A 24,372-nucleotide genomic window follows, 5' to 3' on the forward strand; every position below is an offset into this window, starting at 1 on the left:
ATTTTTAGGATCTAGACAAGACATGATAAGAAGGTCTTCAAGGACCACCACATACATGCTGTTCCTTGGTTATAGGTCTGCAGCAACGAAGGCCAATGTATCTGCTATCCTGACTGGACAGGAAAAGATTGCAGTGTCTATGACCCTATCATAGAGCCTAAGCCTACAGGGGAGACAGAAAAGTACAAAGGTAAATTTACAAAATGAGGTTCTTTTGAAAATGGCAGGAACCTTACCTCACTTAATTAAGAAGCAGAAAGGGTGGAATAGGGTGTCTCCCCCCGCCCCGCAACCACCACAGGTATGATGGCTTCTTAGCAATGACCTCTCTTTATTTTCCTAGTGAAAATCATAGAAAAATATTTTCCTAGTGAAAATCATAGAAAAGAATCATAGAATACTAGAGTTGGAAGGAGCCATCAGGTTAACACCCTGCTCAGGGCAAGACTTCAGGTTAAACCATCCCTCTGGAATAGCTGCCCAGTTGTATCTTGTATGCCTCTAGGGTGGGAGAGCCCACAACCTTCCTAGCTAACTGGCTCCATTGTCATACTGCTCTAACAATCAGGAAAGTCTACCTGATTGTCAGCTGGAACCTGGCTCTCTGTAACTTGAGCCCATCATTCCGTGTCCTGCACTCTGGGATGATCAAGAAGGGATCCTGGCCTTCCTCCTTGTGACAACCTTTCAAGTACTTGTAAAGTGCCATCATATCTCACCCCAGTTTTCTCTTTTCCAGGTGAAACATGCCCAGTTCTTTCAATCTTTCTTCATAGGGCTTTGTTTCCAGTCCCCAGTTCATCCTTATTGCCCTCCTCTGAATCCCTTCCAGTGTGTCTGCATCATTCTTAAACTGTGGTACCCAGAACTGGACACAGTGCTCCACGTGAGGCCTAAACCAGTGCTGAGTAACAGGGAACTAGTACTTCACAGGATTTGGAACTGATACTTTTATTAACACAGCCTTTAATAGAATTTATCATGTTTACAGACACATAACATTATTAACTCATATTCAGCTTGTGATCTAGAACAATTCCAAGATCCTTCTCATTTGCCATGTTGTTGAGCCAAGAATTCCCCATCTTGTATGGTTTCTTTTTCCTAGGTGCAGAACTTGGCATTTATCCCCATTGAATTTCATTCTGTTGTTTTCAGCCTAGTGCTCCAGCCTATCAAGATCACCTTGAATTTTATAACTGTCTTCCAGGGTATTAGTTATCCCACCCAGTTTTGTGTCATCTGCAAATCTGATCAACATTCCTTGCACCTCTTCTTCCAAGTTATTAATAAAAATGCTAAAGAGCACCGGGCCCAGGACTGAACCCTATGATACCTCACTTGTTACCTCTCCCCAGTCTGAGGAGGTGCCATTGATGAACACTCTTTGCATCTGATTCTGTAGACAACTGTGGATTCACCTGATAGTTGTTCTATCTAGCCCACTTTTAGTTAGTTTAGTAATGATGATATTGTGGGACGCTTCATCAAAGCCTTTCCTGAAGTCAAGATAGAGTACATCCACAGCATTTCCATAGTCCATCAGTGAGGTTACCCAATCAAAAAATGAAATCAGATTAGTTTGGCAGAATTTGTTCTTGAGAAATCCATGTTGGCTTCTGGCAATCATTGCATTGTTTTTAAGGTGTTTGCAGACTGACTGCTTTATAAACTCCTCTGAAATTTTCCCAGAGATTGATGTCTGTCTGACTGGTCTGTAGTTCCCAGGTTCTTCTTTTTCCTTTCTTGAAGATAGAGGCAACATTAGCACTCCAGTCATCAGGCATTTCCCCATCCTCCATTATTTCTCAAAGATAATATAAAGTGGTTCTGAGAGTTCTTCTACCACTTCCTTCATGACTCTAGAATGGAGTTCATCAAGTCCTGGAGAGTTGAACTCACTCAAACCAATTAGATGATTGATAGATTACTTATCAATCTTGAGTTGCCATCTTGCTCCTTCAGGTTGTACTTTATCGGGAAAGTTATAGATCTTCTTTTAGAAGAGGACTGAGCCAAAGTAGGAATTGAGCACTTCTGCCTTTTCTTTGTCATCTATTACTATTTTGCCATCCACATCGAGTAGTTGAACCCCTATTTCTTTCCTTTGTATTTTACTGTGGACATATTTGAAGAAGGCTTTTTGTTGCTTTTAGCATCTCTCACTAGCCTTAGTTCATTCCTAGCTTTAGCCTTCCTGGCGCCTTCCCTGCAATTCTGTACAGCCTGCCTGTATTCTTTCTTTGTAGACTGACCTTCCTTCCACTTCTTATTCATGCACCGGTTTTGTTTTAGAGATCATCTCTAAGCTTTTTGTGACGCCACACAGGCTGCTTCTTTTGTCTTCTACCCTTTTTCCTTGTTTGATTTTTTTGTAATTGTTCCTTTAGAATTTCCTTTAAAAAAAAAAAAAATTCTCACTCATCCTGGACTCCTTTTCTCAAGTAAAGTCACTTGCCATGGGACTTTGGTTATCATTGTTCTGAGTTTAAAAATGGCTTCCCCAAAATCCAGGGTACATGCTTTTGCTTTCTTTAGAATCATGAATTCACGTATGGCATGGTCAATTTTCCCCAGAGTTCCTGTAGCTGTCACTTCATCCACTAGGTCTTCCTTGTTGGTTAAGATCAAGTCAAGAATAGCTGTTTCTTTGGTCCCTTCCTCCACTTTCTGTTGGAGGAAGTTATCAGCAAGACATGTTAGGAATCTTAGAGCAGCCATGTTTGGCAGAATCTTCCAGTTTAGATTCTTGTTAGTTCTCAAATGTACTGTCTCAGTTAAAGCAATCTGTGAAGCTCCTTAGAAAGTGGGAACTTCTCAAATGTTCCTTTCCTCAGGAACTTCATCAAATCATTCAAGTTCCCTACCGTATTAGCTAGAGAGTGAGGAAAGCCAAGTACCTGTCATGAGATTATTGTCATCTGTTTATCCTGCTCTGTTCTGAGCACAAGGTTCATTTGTCTCATGACTATTTCAGGAAGACTGTCCTAGAGTTACCCAGCAGAACAACACCTTCTTCTGGCTGCCACCCTTAAACAAGCAGTTAAGGCCAGAAGTTCTTATACCCACAGGAGTGTCCTTCATCATATCAGGCCACAAATGCATGCTCCATCCATTTCAGTGTGAGTTCAGTCAACCGATTGTTGAGCTACCCTTTACAGTTTTTGTCCTTCATTCCTCCACAGGTCCCAGTGGTACCAACATCATTATTGGCTCCATTGCTGGAGCTATCCTGGTGGCTGCTATTGTCCTTGGTGGCACTGGATGGGGATTTAAGTAAGCAGCGTCAGCATATGCATGCCGTGTCTCCTCCCGGTTTGCTGTGCCCTTGTGCTGTGTTGCCAAGGGGCTCTCTCTTGCATGCTCTGCTACAGATGCCCTTTGCGGTGAGCCCCTATAGTACTTGCACTCAGCTCTGCGGAAGAGGCACACTGTGCTGAGGCATAGCCAACCCATCCCCACCTTCTGCTCTTGCAGTTTTTTCTCAGGGTGAATTCACACAACCACAGTTTTCAGGCAAACAGAAGTTGTCATCCAAACCTGTTTGCCAGTTTGTTTCCATGATGCATAGCATCTTCCCATGTATGTAGGAAAGGCCTGGGGGATTCTTGAAGCTTCAGTGTTCGTGACAGCTCATTATATGCCTGGGGCCAATACCCTCTTCCTTGTCTACAGAGTCCTGAACAGGAGAAGGAGAACCAGGAGACTGGCTGAGAGCTTAACTGCTTTCCCCCCTTCAATGATCCTGGTGCTTTCCAACAATCACAGAAAGTAGCCATCACTGGGTGGGGAAAGAAAGGTGTGCATGGGATGTGCTTGTAGCCATGGAAATGAGGTACCAGTTGGTAGTCTGCATCCACCCTCAGACAGTTAGTGGTTGCCTGCAGCAGAGAAATATGAAAAGCCCAGCTGCTGGTTTAGGGAAGGTGGAAAGAGGCCTCAAGCTGTTGAAAGCATCAGTTTTATGGGAATATTTGGGCTCCACCCCTCTGTGCAGCTGTGGCTACTGCAGTCAGTATTTTGGGGCTCACTACATGTCTGCTCTTAGGCCACTTGTCGGGCTTACTCTTGACTCCCAATGCATATTGCATGGTGCATGTTATATAGATTGAAAGCACACTTTTTATGGTAAAATCTAGTATTTACCATGTTGATGGAGAGGGAGGGGAGAATGAACATGGAATACATAGGATTTGCTATGATAAAGGCCAACTGTCACATGTGGAGACACTGGAAGAAAAGGTTCACTGTTGTGATGTGTCAAGATTATTTTGTGATGATTCTGCTATCAGTAAAGGTAGCATGAAATGGGTACTAGGGTGCTCCTAAATGGGACAAGTGACAGGAAACTGAAAAGGAAGCAGTTCACTGATGGATACTTCCAGTTGCAGTCGTTCACTGGTGCTTTGGCAGTTTTGATATAATAGTAGCTTGCCCTCCCAAGCCAGTTCTGCCCATCCGGCTGGACTTGCAGCAACGGAAGCACAGCTGCTCTCCCTGCTTGAACATGAGAAGGAGGTGGGTTAGGAGGAGTGTTTAAAAGTGTTCTCATTTTTTGTTCCTTTCAGTCTGATCACATGTATCGCTCTTTCCTACTCTCAGCATCGCTCTCATTCAATGAACTGGACTTCAGGTTACCCAGGTTCTCCGGCTACCCATTCTGTAGAGGAAGCCTGAGGTCCAACCATCCTGTAGTTTTGCTTTGTGCAGAGGTGTCGTTTGGTATCAGGTCATGTCATAATGGCCTCAGTGATAGACAACACTGCCCTGCTTCAAGAGAATAGGGCTGTTTAGAGGGAGCAGTCAACCCAGTATAGGAAAGAAAGGCAAAGGCAACTTGAGGGGGGTGGGGATTTGCCTAATGGCTGGAAGAAGCTCACTGTACCTCTCAGGCCCGTACCAGCCTCTGCTGCCTCCTTATTTGGTTTTCTGCATGGACTGACACTTGCATGGATGAAGAAGGGTTATCTGACATGACAGCCGCATGACTCAAGTACTGGTGGTAGCGGGGATGTTGGCATGGAGGTGAGCTGGGGGACAAAAGAGTTCTGGAATCAATGAGCAGTGCTATTCACCAGAGTATCCAGAAGATAGTGAACTGTAGGAGCCATGCAGGAATTGGCTCCTGCAAAATGAATGGCTCAGATCCCACAGGATTCCCCTCCCACAGAATTTATTACTGGCAATGTATGCTGTATGTGCCTGTCAGTCCACAATACTGCATTGGAAAGTAAGGCACATCAGACCCTGTCAGCACTGCTGTTCTAAATGCTGGAGAAAAGGTGACGTTGGGGCAAGAGAGGGAAGGGACCTGTTATAGACCCTTTGATTTCTAACCACTGTAGAGGATCACCTTTTTTCCAGGTCTGCAACTCTTTCTCTGGAGCATCTTCAGGTCTCACCCCAGATTATCCCCTTCAGGAATTTGGGGTTCTGTTGTTTTAGGGTGCAAATATAAGATGATCAAAACATACCTTGAGGGAAGGGTTGCTCACAGGCTGGGACAGCTGTAACCACATGATGATGGTGATGAGAAGAAGCAACTGGTGCAGGCTAGCAGAGTTGCACCAGCCAAGAACAGAAAGGGTGGCATAAAGAAAATGAAGAACCTTTGCTCTGTGGGAAATCCTGTCTTCCTAATCTACTGGCAACTCCTACAAGATTCCCTTAAAATTGAGCATATTTAGAATGCACATGTAATTGCCAGTGCACCAACGAGGTCTGGAAATGTCATTTAAAGAAGCAACAGCTTACATTCAATGTATACGGTAGAAATGCCAAACACAGAGAAGGAATTTGACGTCCTTGCATCATGGAGACTAGTATGGAGCAGCTGCTCATATTTCCTTAGCATTTCCAGCACCCCTTTCAAGTTCTGGCAGGAACTGTATCATCTGACAGCAGTTCCCGACAACGGTAGTGATAGGACCTTGTCTGGGATGGTAAGAAGATGTTGCATGCATGGCTGGGTTTTGCATTTACCGACCATGGCATGTGGCACGAAGATTGGAAGCAGCTAGGCCAAGATGTACCCGTGGGATATTACCTGCTAACCCCCCTCCCCTTCTCTCTTTCCTTCTCTTTCCTCGGCTTGCAAAGGAACATTCGCAGAGGAAGGTACGACGCAGCTCAGCAGGGCGTGTAGCACCTCCTGGCATCAACATCTTTTCATCACCTACCACCTCCATCCCATCTTCCTCATCATCTTCACCCTGCACTCTCTGCTTGGAATGATCATGTGTGTGGCAGGGCCAGATCTCCTGCGGAGGCCCCTCTCAGCAAAGAGGATCTCATCCTTGCCTTTGCTTCTTCATCGGCAGCACTCCCTTGCTGGTGCGGGTGGGCAGGGCAGTTTGCACGTGCGCCTGTTGCCTGCTTTGCCTTGGTGCACAGCTGCTTGCTCTCCGGGTGGCTTGCGCAGGCTCGAGGTGGGGGATATGTACTACACCTGTGGGCTAATGCCTCCTGCTTCCCGCAGGCACACTCCATATGCAAAGCAGTTTGCTGAACTCAACACCAAGCCCCAGAGGCAGCACCTTATCCTTTCTCAGCAAAAGCCTCAGTGGTGCTCCTCCTGAGGGTTTTATTTTACAATCACCCTGCCTTGTTCACAGAATGCTCTGGGTTGGGGGCAGATGTTGCCTCGCATTCATAGCTCTCCTGGGATTTCCCCAGGCCACCTGTCTGGCTGCATTGCCAGAGACCTGGAGCCCCATCCCAGAGTGAATGGGGAAGTGTGATTGCACAGTGGGGGCCTCATCTGGAGGCACCCTTTATTGGAAAAGCAGGGCTGCCCTGGGTATAACTGTGCACATCGGCTGCAGCTCACAAAACATTTTGTGCATAGTGGTGGGGGTGGGATTCGCCCCACCATTTACAGGATGGACATACAGGGCCTTAAAGGAAGTGGCCTGTCTCATAGAATTTCAAAAGCAGAGGATGTTTTATTTCCTGCATTTCTAACCCAGTAGTAAGAAGTACTCCAGGACAAAGTAATATACTTCAGGACTAGTAAGCCCATTAGTGCAGGCTTTCCCCTTTAGGAGTGTTGGTCTAAAACTCCCATTATCCTCAGCCAGTGTGACCTGTGGGAAGTTGGGAAAGGTTGCATTAGTCTGTCAGCTTACAGAGTGGTACAGAGAGCCAATGTGGTGTAATGGTTAAGAGTGATTGGGCTGGGACAGGTGATCTGGGTTCTAGTTCCTGCTCAGCCGTGGAGCCAACCTGGAGTCACACACTCTCAACCCAACCTACTTCACAGGGTTGTTGCTGTGGTAATGAGCAAGAGCAGCAGGAGGAGAATGATATAAGCCATTTTGAGTTGTTTAAAAAAGAAAAAAGGTGGATGTAAATCTAATAAATCTAAATAAATAACCACAAAAGTTGCTCCCAGATGGGATTTTTATGATGCCATTGCCCTACTTCTGTCACAGAATTTTAATGAGGACATGGAGTGGGCAGACATCATTGTCTTCAAATGGTACATTGGATATACTCTAGCTGGAGATGATCGAGATTGTGGTCCAAGTCATCTAGAGGACACCAGGTTGGAGATTCTGGTTGCATCCCCTTTGTTCTTGGCCCTGACACCTTTGCCTTCGGCCTCACCATTGCTTCCAGGAGCTTCTCTGAAGCTGAATTGACCATTGTCCTGAAAGATGGTTCCCATCCCTGCATTGATGCTTGGTAGAAAGCTAGCCTAGAACCATTGGCCTAGTTGTGCTGGTTCTCTATTTGCTTTGCTGTGGAGGAGGACTTTATGTGACTTAATGACAAATAGTCGGCAGTTCTTGCAAGCTAGGACTTAGGTTATAGCAGTACAAGGAACAGTGGTTTCTATCACAGTTGTTCCTTGCCAGGGAAAAAGGCCATTTTGAACCATGTAAATATGCCACAGAAAAGTAAGCAAAATAAGCAAGAGAAACACCACAAGGCTTCTCCCGCATTGGCATGGTTATTTTTACCACATGAACAAATGCACGAGCTTTTGCAGCTGCCCACTAAGGAGCAGACATCTTTCTGAAGACTTATGAAACCTGCCACCATCCTAAACTTGGCCAAGGAGGTCCAGTCCTGCTGTATGCTATAACATGTGCCTGCATGCTTATCTGCTGTTAGCAGTACTTTACATATTGTTTCTGGGAATGCAACCTGGCCACTCCTCACTCCCTTGACATTCCTCCCATTCAATGGCTTCACTGTTCTCTGAAAGTTTAAAAGAGCCAGGGGTTTAGAGCTAGAAGTTGTCCTCTGCAGGTGATGAGCCAGGCAGAGGTAATTGACACAGATTGCAGAGATGGAACAAGGTATTCACATAATGAAATGCTTGTTACCACAACATGGTAGAAATGTTCCTTAAAAACAACACAAGCATCCTGAAAACTCTGGCTTCCATTTCCGTTAGTAGAATGAAGTCCTGTCAAACAGTAGAGAGATGAAAATGGCTTTCTGTATATACCTTCACAGCATAATGAAAGTGTGTACTGAATTAGGCAGGGGTATTCCAATTCAGAAGATGCTTTTTTCAGGGAATCTGGGATGTCGGCATCACTCTTTAAAGAATGCATGTGGTGGTAACTTGTAGCTATTTTGCATTTTTATTTCAAAAAATCTGAAATTCTGCCTACTACCTAGCCATGAAAGGGACAGGAACAGCCAAGTCATTTTGGTGTTTGGGGCCTTGACTTCCCTTTTTCTTGGTAAGAAGGCAAGATACAAAGCAAACAAGTAAATCAAATATCCTCCACCCCACTGTGCCACAAGCAAGTTGTATAGTAGCCAGGCTGACAGAGTTATCTTAGCACTGAAATAGAAAAACCTGTAATCTTCCCTGACTGTAAAAACCCAGCAAAATAAGTAATTCACAGTTTGCTGCCTTGTCATGACACTATCTGAAGTGACTGCCTCATTCTATCTGGCCTGGTCAGAGAGATGACCTGTGGGGTGGGTGACAGGAGCTGCCCGGATCTGACCCCGAGCCATGTGGAAGGGAGCTGTTCCAAAAGTGAGGGGTTCAAAAGCACTGAACCCTGAGTGTGAACATACTGCAAATCAGATTGTCATGTCATTTTCATCATTGTTAACAAGCACGTGTGCATGTACGCTCGTGTGCCCCAATATGTACCCAAATGATTTCATCCTATAACTGGGATTTTTCTGTTGTTTCATAATATCTTACTGCTAAAAGTAACATTTTTAAAATTTCCAAATTTAGTTTATACCAAGGGAGGAGGGAAGTCTAATTCCCCAGTAGCAGAGCTTTACATTTGCCACACAGCTGTACTTAATAGATACAAAATCAATTCATCTGAATGAAGGATTGGACTGACTTTTACAAGATCCCTTCTGAAATTCAGCTTTAGGTAGCACTTGTGATGCTGCATCTGTTGTCTTACTGCTGAATTTCAAGGCAGTTTCGACAGAAATGCATCTTTACCCAAATAGGCAGCAAATGATAGTAGTCTGATAGGCGCTACTGCCCAGCACTCAGCCCAGTCTGAAGGTGCTGAGTGTTCTGGTGGTGTCCTTAAGAGGAGCAAGGAGCACCCTCATGCATCAGCTCCCACTGCGAAGTGGATGTAACCTAGACGTTGTGCAGCAAGCAAAGAGGGCACATGACAGATTAGTGGCTTTAGAAGGTGAATACCTCCAGGTGCTGCAAGAATGTGGGTAGCAGCAGATGCAGGAGTAGGGTGCATCTGGCTCTTTTAACCATGCCTTGGCATCATCACAATCACTTCCATCTTGCATTCCTTTTATCATTAATGCACTGCGACTAAAATGTCCCCTTGCTTCTGTGTTACAGGTCGGGAGGGGCTTAGCCCCAAGCCATAGCCCTGATCTCTGTGCTGCTGGGTCTGTATTTTCACCACAGGGTGGAAAGGAAGCTAATGCACCCTCCTTTCCTCATCCTTATCAGCAAATAACCAACATCCCAATCCACTAAGTCTTCCATTGCCTCCTGGATGGAGATGGACAGGAGAAACACCTTCTTCTGGAGGGGTAGCCTGCACTGCCCTGCCCTGCCCTGTTTTGCCTTGTCCTGTGGGAACAGATCCCCATGGATGACCACAGGCTTCTTTATACTTTGCCAGGTGGTGTCTCCTTGTGACCCTCAGAGGTCTTCACATGTGCCTCACTTTGCTAAACTCACCAAACCATGTACCATGTTGGATCCACCCAGAAATCCCACACTACACAAGGGCATAGCAATGTTCCTCTCTTCAGCTTCCGTGCCTGGAAAACACACCGACTGCCCGTGCCTTGGAGTGGATTGAGCCTAAGGGGTGATTCAAAGGGGGGCAGTGGGGGACACTCAACCATGTTGTCTGCCATGCCTTACTACAAGTATCAATGCCACCTGGAGAAGTACATCCTGCAGGAGCACAAACCTGCTCCTTTAACATTTTATTTTATTTCATTTGTTTTATTTTATTATTTTGGTGGGCAGGTCTTCGAATCTAGACACAGTTGTGAGACAGAGAAGTGAGAAAATGACACAACTTGCCAACTTTATCCATACCCTTCCTTTCCATACTTCTGTTCCTAAAGCTTCTTAACATTCCTAAAATGTTTGTCCAGTTCCTTGTTTTGGGAACTAAATGTATTTTCACTGTTCTACGCACAACTCTAAATACGAAGGCTTGGGGATGGTCATCTCTCATGTAATGAGAGATGGTCATCAAGGAAATGTTCTAAATAGGCCCAATTGTTAGCTGAATGCAACTGAACTTTAGTGAGTAGGGCAATAGTATGCAACCCTACCTCTCTCCCTACTCCTGTGCTCCCGATACCCCTTGCTAATGGCATTGTATATTTTTTCCTCCCTTCTTATTTGTGCTAAATGTATCCATGAACAGGCTAATACTGGAAAATGCCCAACTAATACAATTTCACATCTATATAGGAGTAGGTGGCTTTGCTCCTCTAGGACAACTGACTTAGTGGCAAGAGTGACTCTTGAGCATGGCTTCACTGGCATAGTATACTTTCTAAGCCCCAAGGAATGATGGGAAATGATGCTTAGGAATTAAAATCAGATGGTTTCAAAATCCTGAGTAAATCTCTTAATAAACTCTGGATTCCCTTTCAAAAGGGGATCTGGAGATAAAGTTGACTTTGCAGTTTGCATTGCAGAGAGTCATACTCTTGCACAGAAAAGTAGTCATATCTGCTACCCAATTCTAACACATGCAGCTGTAATAAAATACACCTGTAACTTCATACACACTTTCTTGTACAAGAGCATGATTAGTTAAATACAAATAAAACTAATGATGTCAAAGGCTTTGCTGAAATGAAGATATATTACATCCACTGCATTCCTAATCCAAAAATGAGACCTGGCAAGACTTGTTCTTGATAATTCCACACCAGCTTCTAATTACTCCTTTGGCTTTAAGGTGCTCACAAACTGACTGCTTTATAATCTGCTCCAGAATTGTCTGAGGGATTGATGTCAGACTAACTGGCACTCAGTCTGAAGTTCCTAGGATCCTCTTTTTTGCCTTTTGGAAGTTAGTGACATTAGCCCTCCTCCAGTTCCCTGTCCTCCATGAAATTTCAAAGATAATAGTTAGTAGTTCTGAGAGCTCTTCTGCCCGTTCCATTATTACTTGAGGATGCCATTCATCAGGTGCTCAGGCATTCTAACTCATTTCTTGGCCATTTGTTTATTATTCTCAAGCTTCAGTCCTCTTCAATTTATTCTTCATTTCTGCCAGATGAATCATAGAGCTGCTTTTGGGAAAAGATAGAGCTAAAGGAGGAATTATGTACATCTTTTATCAATTTGCCTTCCTCATTGGAAGTTGAACCACTATTTCTTTGCTTTCTCTTTCACTGTGAATATAGCTGAAAACATTTTTCTTGCTTTTAGCACCCCTTGCTAGCCTCTCGTCTTCTCAGCTTTAGCCTTCCTGTTATCTTTCCCACACTTCTGTGCTATCTTCTGTACACTTCTTTTGTTGCCTGGGTTTCAACTTCCTACAAGTGTCCTTTTTTGTTTTCATGTGAAATTGAATTTTTTTATGATGCCACATTTGTTTCTTCTCTTATCTGCTTTTGTTTTTGTTTTTGTTTTTTTGTTTTTTTGAAATAGTTTAAATGCACCTTTAAAATTTCCCTTTTTAAATCTCATCAATTTGGCACTACCTTTTTTCTTATCATCACTTGGCACAATACCTTACTTATAACTGTCCTGAGTTTATTAAAATCAGTTTTCCCAAAAATTCACAGTACATGCATGGCTATGCTCCTTTTTTGCTTCCTTCAAGAAATCAGGTATGTTACAGTTACTTTCCCCTAGAGTTCCTCTAACTTTCTTTATCCATGAAGTCATCCTTATTAGTAGGTATTAACTCAATAGCCAATCCTCTAGTTGTTTTTCCTCCACTTTCTTTAGAAGAAAGTTATCTGCCGTACATGACAATTTCTTGGAGGAGCCAATTTTGGCAGAATTTGTATCTCAACAGATATCTAGGTTCCTGAAGTTCCCCTTTACTACCCCATCACACTCCCTTGAAATACTACTGATTTGTTTAACAAAAGTGTCATCCTCATTTTCTCCTTGAACGGGTGGTCAGTGGTAGACAGCAACTATCATGTCCCCTGTATTCCTTGATACATTTATTTTGACCCAGATACTGTTGATGGGCCTATCAGCCTCATCTTCCTGTATTTCTGTTCAGGGATAAGTATTTTTAAAATATAATGCAACTCTACCTCCTTTCGTATTTCTTCTGCTCTTTTTGAACAAGTTGTTTCCTTCAATTGCTGTATTCTACTCATGGGAGTTGTCCCACCAAGTTTCAATAATACATATCAAGTTCTATTTGTCTTTATGTATTAAGAGTTCAAGTTCATTTTATTTGTTTCCCATACTGTGAGCATTCTTGTATAGATGCTGAAGCCCATATGCTTGATGGTCTGGCTTCTTTCCTCTGCTATTGAGACAACCAGTGCTTTTTTTGTTAAAAAAAAAAAAACATGTGCCGGAACTCACGTCTTAGGGTCACACTTTTACACAATGGTCGCCGCCAGCAGTAAGCACTCAGCACGCGACCACACGACTGATCCCAAGCCGAGCAGCATCCCAAGCAGAGCAGCGCCCTCACAATCAGCGCCGACACACAAGCAGCCTGCAGGCACTATGTTAATGATTTCTGCTACGCCCAACAGGGCATTCACAATCACTTGGAAAAATCCATCAAAAAAAGTGCTGGAACACCGTTCCGGTGCATTCTATGATAAAAAAAGCCCTGGAGACAACTATTTTGGGGTGTGAGTAGAGCTCTTTTCTGTGTTATACTGCATATGCCTTCATCCACAGATGCCTCCAAGTCCATGTCTCTCTCCCTGGTAACACTCGGTTTAAAGCCCTCCTGATGAAAATCTTTCTGCTATAGGCAAACATGTTGTTTCCAGCTTTTTGGTCCATTGACCAAAGAGCATAGTCTGTGGTACCAGGATCATGTTGGCATCACCTTCATAGCCAGTCATTCACCTAGAGTATTTTTCTTTCCCTTTCTATTCCTCTTCCAAGAACTGGGAGGATGAGAAAACTGTCTGAGCCCCAAAGTCCTTGTGTTTCCTTCTCAAAACTTCAAAATCTGATGTAACTTCTTTGTAGCTCCATTTGGTGGCATCATTTGTTCCCATGTGTATCAGAAAGAAGGTATAGTTCTTTGTGGGCTTTATGAGCTTTGGCAATCTTTCAGCCACATCTCCAATCCAAGCTCCAGGGAGATAGCACACCTGGTGAGTTCTTGGGTCACCACAAAATACTTTGGTTTCAATCCCACACAACAAGGAGACTCTCACAATGGCTATTCTTTCTTTCTTGGTCAGCTCTCTTTCTGAGTCCTGCTCCCTGTTCCCACTAATCTCATCCTTCAGTGGCTGAAAATATGTAGCTCCAGTGGTTCCTCTGGAACAGAGTATCTTCTGATTGTTCTGCTCCAAACTGTCACCCTTCTCCAGGGAGTTTCCTCTTCATTGGTTTTCCTCAACTCGGCATTCTCCACATTTGCGCGCTATTGCTTTTCCATCTCTCGTGCTTCTTGTTCTTTTTGCAGTTTCCCTATTCTGTCCAAGAACTCCACAGTTTCTCTTATTCCTCAGCAGGTGGACACCCACCACGTAAGCACTGTCACTTTTTCTTCTGATAGTATAACCAGCTTACATTACTGCAATATACACCATGTTAGTCTTGCGGAGGAACGCAAACATTGCACATTCTTTGCAGGTGTGCAAAGAGGGGAGAATCCGTTAGAGAATCCTTTCCATCCATTGTGTGGTATAGAATAAGGAGGAGGAAGAAATGTAACTTTATTGATTTCCACATGCTGTTAGGTTCATGGGCTACTGTCTTGAGCTGGTCAGTTGAAGTCAGTTGACTTCTCTGCTGCTCATGCTGACAATCTCCTACTTCCCAGAATTCCGCAGGTATATGCATATTATCCTTGCCACAACTGCACTCATTGGCACCTCTCATAAAAGGGTTTGGGGGAGATCTGGAGATCTCCTCAGTATAGAGATCTGTTCTAGAATCTCTTGATCTCCCCCCTTTTAAAGGTAGATAGAATCCACCACCTTATAAGGCATCCTGTTCCACAATGTGAGCTGTTCAAAAGTGAAATGGACTGAACTGGTTTTGCACAACATGGTGACCCAATGTGGGTAACTAGCTATGTAGGTTGTCAGTCACATCATGTGAACCTAGATCTCTTCCCCCAGGGTGTTTTTTGTAGGCAACAAGCCACCCTCCCAATCCATGGTTTGTTCTAGGAATTGTTGGTTTGCCATGTTATTTGAACTGTACATGTTGCATATTACATAGCTGTTTATGTCCCTATTGTAAAGCCTATTTTAAAAAGAAGCCTACATTTTGACAGTTGTCAAAATTCCTTGATCCTGCAAATAGGATTGTTCACACCTTTTCCCTTTCCCAAGTCACCACATGGGTAAGGATGAAAAAGGTGAAGGACACTGAAAACAGTCAGCTCCAACCAAAAAACAAGAGGATCCCACTGAAGAGTGAATGATCTACATGTCACCCCCTTTTGAAAGATCCTCTTGCAACTTCTCACTTAACAGCACACTAGTTGACAGCTGTCCAATAAGAAGCAAAGCAGCAAATTAAATTATTGTTAGTCTTGGTTCATCAGTGTTGCTGGGTGATGCCTCCTGTACTTTCACTGGAGTCTCTCACCAGGGAACTGATAGAACAAGGCTGTGCATTTGGAATAATTGGAGTTGCATAGTTGTGCAACTCCAAACTACCAACCATTTTAAAACTTACACAAATATTTGCCCAAATTTTGGGTGCAAATTTTTTAAGGTGATGAATCAGTGTCTGCTGGAACATTTTGAAGGAACTGTCACTTCAGAGTTCACAAAAGTTAACTCTCATATAAATGAATAAAAAAGGGAGACAATCCATAGAGATTTCAAAAGGGGTTGGAGGTGTAGCAGGGAGTGGAGACAAACCAGGTCCTGCTGCAGTCACTGGGAATACCTGCCTGAGAATCAAATGGGAATGATCCCAATGGTGATCCCCATCATTCATTGGCTGCACTGTGGTTGTCACATGAATAACAACATTCCATGGACAAGCCATTTTGCATAGCTTTTTCACAGGGTGGCCTGCCATGTCATGTGACCTTACCTACTGCCTTGGAATGGCTAAGCTCTTTGTTAGAGCTTGTTAGAGGCAGGAGTCCACCCGTTGGACGTATTCAAGGACCTTTCCAGCTCTCTGATTCTAAAGTAGGTGCAGAGCCCTCCAAGATTTGATTGGAACAGAGGCACTAGGTGTTAGCTGTTTTACCAAAACACCCATTGTTGCCATTAACTTTGCTGAGGGAGGCAGCATATAGTTAAAATCCAAGGAGCTATGCAACAGGGTAATAGCAGATGGGGTGGAGGCTGGGTCAGCAATCTGTAGAACAGATGAGTTAAGTAGTTGTTCCCCCAACTGACCCCCGCTCAGATCAAAATCAGTTTTCCATGGCTGCTGTGAAATGGATCCATCTACATTTTAGCCATCAACAACTTTGGTCTGGACAATCCCAAAATAGTTTCAGCACCATGGTTAGCTTTGTTCAAAGTTCCAACTAAGGCCCAGAATGGATACATGACCCTACTGACCTTGGAGCCTCTGGCTCAGCCGTGCAATGTGGGTGGATCCCCTGAGGCCCTATAATGTGCATGACGGGTGGCTAGGAACATGGCGAGTTGCCAGCCACTTTGTACCCCCACACAGTCTTTGGAGGTATCCCCAAATCTTTCCCTCTCCCTACTACCACCATGACTTTTTAATGCAAAAAATGGGGTTGAGAGGGATTTGCATTCTCTTTTTAAGATCTCTTTCCCCACTTTTAGTCCACATCAGGGAACAAGCTTTTCCCTTTGTCCTGAGTCTCTAGGGGCTTCAGAAAGGTCAACAGAGTACCCCCTCTTTTTAAAGGGAAACAGTTTGACAATTGGGACTCCTTTAAAACACATTTTGAGTAAGAAAGTGGTAGAGTGTCCTTGTCCAACCCACCCATCCCCATCCCATTCAATAACCCCTTCTTAGAGGGACTCTGATTTTTGACAGCCACTTGTCAAACTCAATTTCCTTTAAGCTTTCCCAAGACATTACAGGGTTAGGACAAACGGCAAAGTTTGCTCCTCTAAGGGAAGTAAATAAAGATACCCCCCAAATGCCCCCTTCTCAGTAAAAGATTCCTCCCTTGCAGCTCAGACAAGTCACATTCTGCAAGCTGCCAAGCAAAACCAAGAGTGGGGGGATGGATTTCGTGCCTCAGCAGGGGCGATGTCCAGGGTGGGCATCTGTGCGCACTGTCCAGCTGAGGCTTGAAAGCTGCACATTGGCACTAATGCAAATGATCACATTTCCAAAAATTGTAATCCTCCAAAAATGGGAATAATCCCCCCATTTTGGTGCAGAATAATACCAACAGCCATGACCAGCTTGTCCAAGGTGTTGCTGAGGCACTTAGAGGGAGAGACTGCTCCTGGCTGTCAAAATGGGGATCATGAAAAGCGACTTGACAGCCGGCTTTCAAACTCTCTGAAAAGGGGGGGGGAACGGGGGGGGGAGCTCTGGCAGTGCTGCTTCAGCACTTCAGAGGTGGCTGGCAGTGGCAGTCACACACTAGCTGCTTGCCAAAAACAAGGGAAGGTTGCTTTTCTTGCCAAATGGCTCATAAGTGGTTTGGGATTACCTACATTAGGTCATCTTGTCTGGATTCAGACAACACAACCCATCATGGGTTCACATGACATAAATGCCCAGCATGGCTTCTAAAGTTATAAACCATGGTAAGTAGTCATGTTGTCAGAGATGCCGTACAGCATGCTTTCTCAAATGGAGCAACTTAAGGAACTGGGCAGTTTGGATTCAGAATATTAGTGCAGTACAGAGAGTGTATAAATACCCCTCCAGCAAGACTTCCCTGATCTGATTCAGGGCAGGCATGAAAAAAACGTAGGGGCTTCTGAATACAGATTTGTCAGTAGCTTATGTAATTTGACCCTGAGGAGTAGGCCCAGGTGAAGCAATCTGTCCTGCTTGAATGCAGGGCCATCCATTTACCAGTTTCTGTCCAGAGTCCTGTGCCATATATTTATTTATTTTCTTTGCTACCAGCTAGTCTCTTGGGAAATACAGAATATATTTTAATATATTCAGAATTAAATTCAGAAAGGTCCAAATTTCTGCTCCCAAATGCATAGAAGGTTAAATGGCTTCTCTTAAAAAATATACTCTTAAAAAAGCTGGCATTTTTAAGAGTATTTATCATGTGTGTTTTAAACACCAAAAAATACAAAAAACAACCCTATATTGCAGCCATGAGGTTAACATATCCAGATATTCAGCTTAGGATCCGTGATTTCAGCTAAATGAAGGAAATCGGAAGAGGGCAGACGGAGGCCAGTCAGTCCTGGCCACCGCATAATATAGCATTTTTCCACCTGGCCTAATACAACCCTGCCTCTGTTTGTATTGGTCATCTAGCTAATCCAAAGAAGTCTTTTTGAATAGACCTCTGGGCCTGATTGGTTCAGCACATGTGAGTAGGGGACACACCTGATCTCCTGTTTAGGTCTGCACATAAGTGTAGAATTTTACAAATTTCATCTTCCTCATGCAGTCTTCCTGCTTAGATCCCGTAACTGGACAATGAGCAGGGCATTCTACTAGATAAAAATTTGAGCAAAACACTACAAGGCGTTCTGTACTTGCCCCGTCTTTTCACTTGTCCATGACTTAATGAAATGGAAAGTGTTCAGTAGCTAAAGGATCAAGACTACCCCCACATTGTTGCTTCTCAACTCCTTTCCTCCTTACTTTTGAGGTTATAGAAAACTTATGCTAGGATTTGTTCTTCCCTTGATTCACATGGAGTGCTAACTTTTGGCAAAGCTGACATTCAGAACAGGTAAGATTATTTTCTCAGCGAACCAAAAATCATTTGTATTAGGAATAGGCAAGTTTTTAAGATGCACAGAATGTAGGCTGGATGATACTGGACATTAGGCACTGCTTGAGTGTATTTATTCTGTTTTAATGCTATTTTGGGTAAAGAGAGGCTACATTCAACATGTATGTGAATGTGTTTGTGTTTGAAGTCAGCATGAATGAATACGTGCAAACATTTGTAGCTCTTGTGCAATGGACAACCTGAACCCTCTTTTAACATTTGCACAGTAGCAAGGATCAAGGCTCCTAAAGTGCCAAGGCAGAGCAGTGAGGAAGAGGAACAAAGGCTGCATTGCATGAAGAGCACAAAAGAGGGAGTACTTCGCTCACCTTGGACCCCTTGCCACCTCCCAGCCGTTCCTAGCCCGGTGATACCTATAACTGTGAATTCTGTTGCACATGGGTTGTATATATGGGCCCCTCTCTGGGTGGGAACCTTGTCTGTATATTGTGATGTACCAAAAGACAGACTCAGCTGCCAGCCTCCAGGCATTCTTGCAGATCAACGTTGTACTTTCATTGCACATGCTGAATGTCAAAAGCTATCAGACATAGGGGTTTCCAGTCAATGGAAGGAATGATTCTGGGTCTTCCACTCAAGCAAATGCAAACAGCTGGATGCCTTTTTGTTTTGTGTTCTCTGCTGCACTGTGCACACACAATGTTTGCTAAATTTTTAAAGGAGCCATTTAGGCTCTTCAGCCCATTAATAAAAGAAGGACCAATAGTTTAAGAAGGGATTTCCTACAGCATGCTGTCAATCCTAACATATACTATATGGAAAAGGAGAGATATGCATCCAACTATCAAATGACAAAAGAGTGGTCTTCAGTTGTTATTATTCAAGTCTTACTGTCATTAACTTGTTTCTGAAAAGTAGATGCTGGGGTTCCGCCCTGGACACACTTCCTTTGATGTGGTAGCCTTTCTCCTTGACCAAAAATGTGGGGAAGATGCTTGAGGCTACTTTGTGGTCAGAAAAATACTGATTTTGTAACTAGTTAAGCACTGCACTTGTGCTCAGTTATATTAATAATAAATTGATAGTAAAATAGTCATTAAGTCATATATTCTAGAACAAGAACAGTGACATTTACAAACAAAAAGTTGGTTCTAGGTTAAATGCAGGCCCTGCTCAGAAAGTCTCTTCTTTCACCTCACTTCTCCCAGAAGTGAACCCTGACAATAAAAACAGACCCTCTGAAGAACCTTCCTTCAATTTAAGTTTGAAAAGATGCTTTGCTTTTGCAGGACTCTGTGGCTGGATTTTCCACAGCCATCGTGGCTGGGGATTGTGGAGAAAGTGGTGTGCCACATTTCTAGGGCAGCAGGGCAGGGATGTCTGCCACCGATGCAATGCTCAGTGGCACACTGGCCATTTGATACTATTTAGGGGGTGCCTTAAATAAAATACTTGGAGGGAAAAGCATTAGCAGGTCATATAACTTCATTAAAGGAATGATGTCAGCACACATTTTCATCCTGCTTTGAGACCAGATTCCCTGATTATTAAAAATTTCCTAAACAATATGGTGAACTTGAAATTAAGCTTTCAAAATGGCTTGATGGGTGTCAGATGCTTAGCAACCCACCTCAAGGTTTTTATTTGTCTTGAAAGTCTGCAAACTGCAAAATGAATGCAATTTGCAAAATAGATCAGCTGCTGTGTAAGCTTCTGGTGGGCAACAAAAATGAAACAACAGGGATTAAGTGTTTTGGTTTTGCTATTTTTCCTGCAGAGTAACTGAAGTTTTCTTGGTGCTTCACAAAATAAACTTAGGGTAAAGTCTGTGAACTTTGCTTCTGTGGCTTGGAAATCCCCAAATCCAGAGGTTTCCAAAATTACTATGCTCTGCCAAGCTGAAGTGGGCAGGGTGCAAGGAGCAAAGGAAGTGATTGTTCCCTCCTTGTCCTCTAGTTCCCTGTATTCCTGTTGTTGTTTAGGAGGGAGCGAGAGGAAGGCTGGAGGAGGCTCCTGGTTGGATTTTTGCCTACCCAGTCTTCTCTCCTTTCTATCTATTAGAAGAGCCCTTGCCCACTCCTGAGGGACATTCAGCATGATTCTGTCTACACCAGCTGTGCAGGGGATGTCTGACTCTCGCCTTTAAAATCAGCACCCTGTTTGCACTCTTAAAAGGAGTTTTCAAAGCCACTGTATGGTTCCTGGGATGCTTGCCCAGAGACTGTAGGACTGTGCTCATAGACTCTAAAGTGCACAAATATACCAAAACAGTGTAAAATCTAAAACAAATGACAACCACTACAGACTCAAACCAATCTAGAGTAAAATATCTAGTAACTCCAATTGAAAAAAAAAAACTTCTAAGCACTTTATTATTTCTCTTTTCTTTCATCTTTCATCTTTTCTTTGGGAGCTACATTTTAATTTGATAATCTATTTTATCTGGACTTGAATATGAAGGGAGTAGAAAGCTCTCTCTCGTGATTTTTGCTTACAGTGAAGAAGGGATTAACCAGGAACCCTCGTTGGAGGTTCAGCACCGAGACTGCTACGGATGTGCCCCACACAAGGAACTGCTAGTTAGCCAGCCATTGTTCTTGCGCTGCAATTTGTTTTCCACACTTTGGAGGCCACAGCACTTTCTAGGTGTGGTTCAACTGCACTGTAGCTGCAATATAGGCAGGTTGGCCATGGTCGGGGCATCTTTTTCCCCCAAATCCTGCCTGTCACCTGACAGCTTCAGGCACTGTTTCAACAAACCATTTCATTAATTCCAGTGTTGGACTAGAACTCCCATTATCCCAAGCCAGCAGGCACTGGGCATGGTGACTGGGGATGGTGGGGCTGTTGTCCAATACTTCTGGAATGTGTCAAGTTGGGGGTGACTGCTATAAATATTAAACATTAAAGGAAAAAAGTTGTAAAAATTTATGAGGCAACAGTCTTATTTGGAAGTTTATTGTCATTATTTAATAATGGTTACTTTTCTTTAAACTTCAGAATGCATGCATCCCTAATTTAAAAGATAACAACAATGGTGGAGGGAAGTCTAATTAAGAACACAAATTGATTATAATCATTCCAGTTATTTGCATTTTTCTTACTTTCTGTTGTAGTTGTAAAATGATTCTAATGAATAAAACAATAATTAATGACCAGCAGCAATGCATGAGAAGCACAACTTTTATCCCAAGAGAGAGTCATGAAAAATTCTAGCTTCCATTCCTACACTTTACCAAGCAACAACAAAATAACAATTGGAGGGAGGGTGTTGCTTTTGCAGGTTATTCATTGGTCCTACATGAAGTCATCCGATAACACAAGGACAGAAAGAACAAGCTGATACAGGGTGGCCACTTAGGTATCATCCCAAAAGATAAAATGACACAGGTTTGCTTAAGATGCTTATGTGAATATATATGTATATAAATGCAGATTTAGAAATCATTATAATTTACACATATTGGCCATAGCAGAGAAGACTGTGGCTAGGTGACTTGTACGCCTGGTGACTTTTGGTGCTAAGCCTTTAACGGGCAAGCTAAAGGCCTCTGCTCTCCTTTCTTAGGATTATTGATCTGTGAACCAGGCATGGACTGGAAAGCCCATCAAATAGGGAACTCCCCTCTGTAAAAATATGATACCTAGGCATTTTCCTACCTATGTAAGAAACTTGTTCAACATCCATTTGGGGTCAAGGGCCTTCAGTCCATCTGCTGCTTTGCAGAGGATAGTGGGGCTTGAATAAAGGGCACAAAATGTTTGCAGAGCACCAGCCAAGCACTTTGGATCTTCGCATCAACCCAATGGAACATAACTTACATCTCATGCTACACACTGCGGGCAGTGCTCAAATGTGAGGGGAGCTGTTGCTATCAGAAAGCTGTGAAAGGATGCCATTTGGCTAGAAGGAGCAGGGTTGGGGAATTTCACTGATGTCTTCCTTTTCCCATATAATTTAAGCACTGACCAAACCAAACTGTAACTGGCAATTTGGCAAGGACGGGACTCTCTGACCCCTGCCATTAGGCACTAGCTTGCTGGTAGCAGAATGTGGGGAGTCGATAGCACAAAGGCTTAATAACTATGTGTATATTCAAGTATAATCATTATAAGCTAGTCTCTAAATCATCACAGTGTTTTTTTATTGTTTGGCTTTTTGCTACTACACCACAGCTACTCATCTGAAATTTTCCAAGTCATTTGGTCTGGAATGGATTAACCAATAACATGCAATGCTCAGAGGCCACTGAAAGTATCACAGTGCGTTGTAATATGATAGTAAGGCTGTAGCCTCAGGCACACTGTCAGAATATTTGGCCTAGAAGCTTTCTTTGCAAGATTTCTGTACTTGTTTGCATAATAGCCTACCTTGCAAATATTTATCCACAACTGAGTTATTTGGCCTTTCACAGTTTTCTCAGACATTTATCTCTCTCATAAGTTTATAATTTTATAGAGAAACCAATGAAATATTAATGTATATTTCTGCATCAAGGAATCAGTCAGATTCTAACAAAAGAACTGCAACAGAAGCATTTGTGCTGACATGCTTTGACTGTTGACTGATACATGCTTGCTGATACAAGAAATCAAGATAGAATATTTGCCCAAATAAATGCACATGAAACAAGGTTTCCTCCCTAAAGAAGGGAGATATATGTCAACAGTTCAAAAGTTATGAGAGGGAAAATACAAAAATTCTGGGACATTCAACATGCCTTCACAGAACTCGACAGTGGTTTTCACAGGACACATCTGTCCTGATCAAATTCTCTGTTCTGTTCTCCTCCCAGCTCAGAAATGTTATTGGGTAGGATGCTTTAATCTTTAATAGCAATGCTCCTAAATGATTCTCAAGAAGCTTAAAAGATGTGTTTTGTTTGCAGCCACTATGTAATTTTGTACATTCAGTGCTCTTATATCATGAAATGTAGAAACTGCTTGAGCTTTTAAAGTAAAAGATGAAAACATATGTCCAAGCTGAGTGTCATTTATTTCTAAAAACTCTTTGTGTTAATATCAGGAATGTTATAAATTTAGAAAGTCCTAGGTAATGCTTTGTACTTGTTGATCCATGATAACAAACTTTCTCTATCATAATACACCAAATGTAGGACAACCTGGCCCATTAGGCTAGAAGAACAGCATCGATCCGGAGTCCAGAGGATGATTTAAGCACAATCCTAGAGCCTCCCCCACTTGTTGGGCAGCATGCCAGTGTTATTCAGAGACCTTCTGCCCTGGGAGCGGGACTCTGAAGGCCGAACTCCTGCCCAGCCCTGCTTTGATGCTGAAGGAGAAAGAAATGCTGGCTCCTTTCCCAAGGTCACTGCTTTGCTGAAGGAGCAGGAAAGGGGGTATGCTGGGGAAGAAGGAGGGGAGGAAGCCAGGGCCAGCCACTTACAATGAGCCCAAATGATACCCCAGCCTTCTTGCCCCCTGCTGGACAGCACGCCATCTAAATGGCTGAAAACAGGTATCCTGGTGGAACATGGTCTGTGAGGTACTGCGGAAGAAACTGCTGGGCCTCACACCATGCATCTGGCACACACCAGCATCCAGGGGAGAAGGTGCTGGATTGCACTCTTAGAAGAGACAGGCAATTAAAGGATGGCTCCTCTTCAGTCCCACTTGGTGAAGAGACAGTTGTACAACTGATATTTTAATAGCCTGCAAGAGATAAAGGAGGCAAATATAATGAAAAAGGATTTTTGGGGAAAAAATGGCAGCCAAAAAGCTAACCTCAGTTCTTCTAAGGGAAGAAAGAGCTCTCTTTCCCTTGATCTTCTTGAGGCTAAACACGTCCACTTCTTTTAATCTCTCCCCTCATAGATCTTTGTTTTCAGTCCCCTGATCATCCTTATTATCTGAACTAGTATTTCACATCTTATCTGGAGTACTGTCCAGTTCTGAGCAC

At 43.3% G+C, this 24,372-nt stretch overlaps 1 protein-coding gene across 3 annotated transcripts in view; it reads left to right on the top strand.

The window, feature by feature from the left end:
* ADAM11 (ADAM metallopeptidase domain 11) overlaps window positions 1-23,427 on the top strand; it is a 96,782-nt gene extending 73,355 nt beyond the window's left edge. For 2 of the 3 annotated variants that reach the window (XM_044418736.1, XM_044418738.1), the window contains exons 24-26: window positions 76-190; window positions 3,186-3,276; window positions 6,100-7,222. In XM_044418736.1, the coding sequence (XP_044274671.1) occupies window positions 76-190; window positions 3,186-3,276; window positions 6,100-6,145 (252 nt within the window). In that variant the 3' untranslated portion in view covers window positions 6,146-7,222. Of the gene's footprint in view, window positions 1-75; window positions 191-3,185; window positions 3,277-6,099; window positions 7,223-18,721 lie in introns of those variants that run through there. The other variant, XM_044418737.1, reaches the window with a different exon arrangement.
* The last annotated feature ends 945 nt before the right edge of the window (window positions 23,428-24,372 follow it).

The sequence above is a fragment of the Varanus komodoensis genome, unplaced genomic scaffold (assembly GCF_004798865.1).
Source record: "Varanus komodoensis strain SLA01 unplaced genomic scaffold, ASM479886v1 scaffold92, whole genome shotgun sequence".
Classification (NCBI taxonomy): domain Eukaryota; kingdom Metazoa; phylum Chordata; class Lepidosauria; order Squamata; family Varanidae; genus Varanus; species Varanus komodoensis.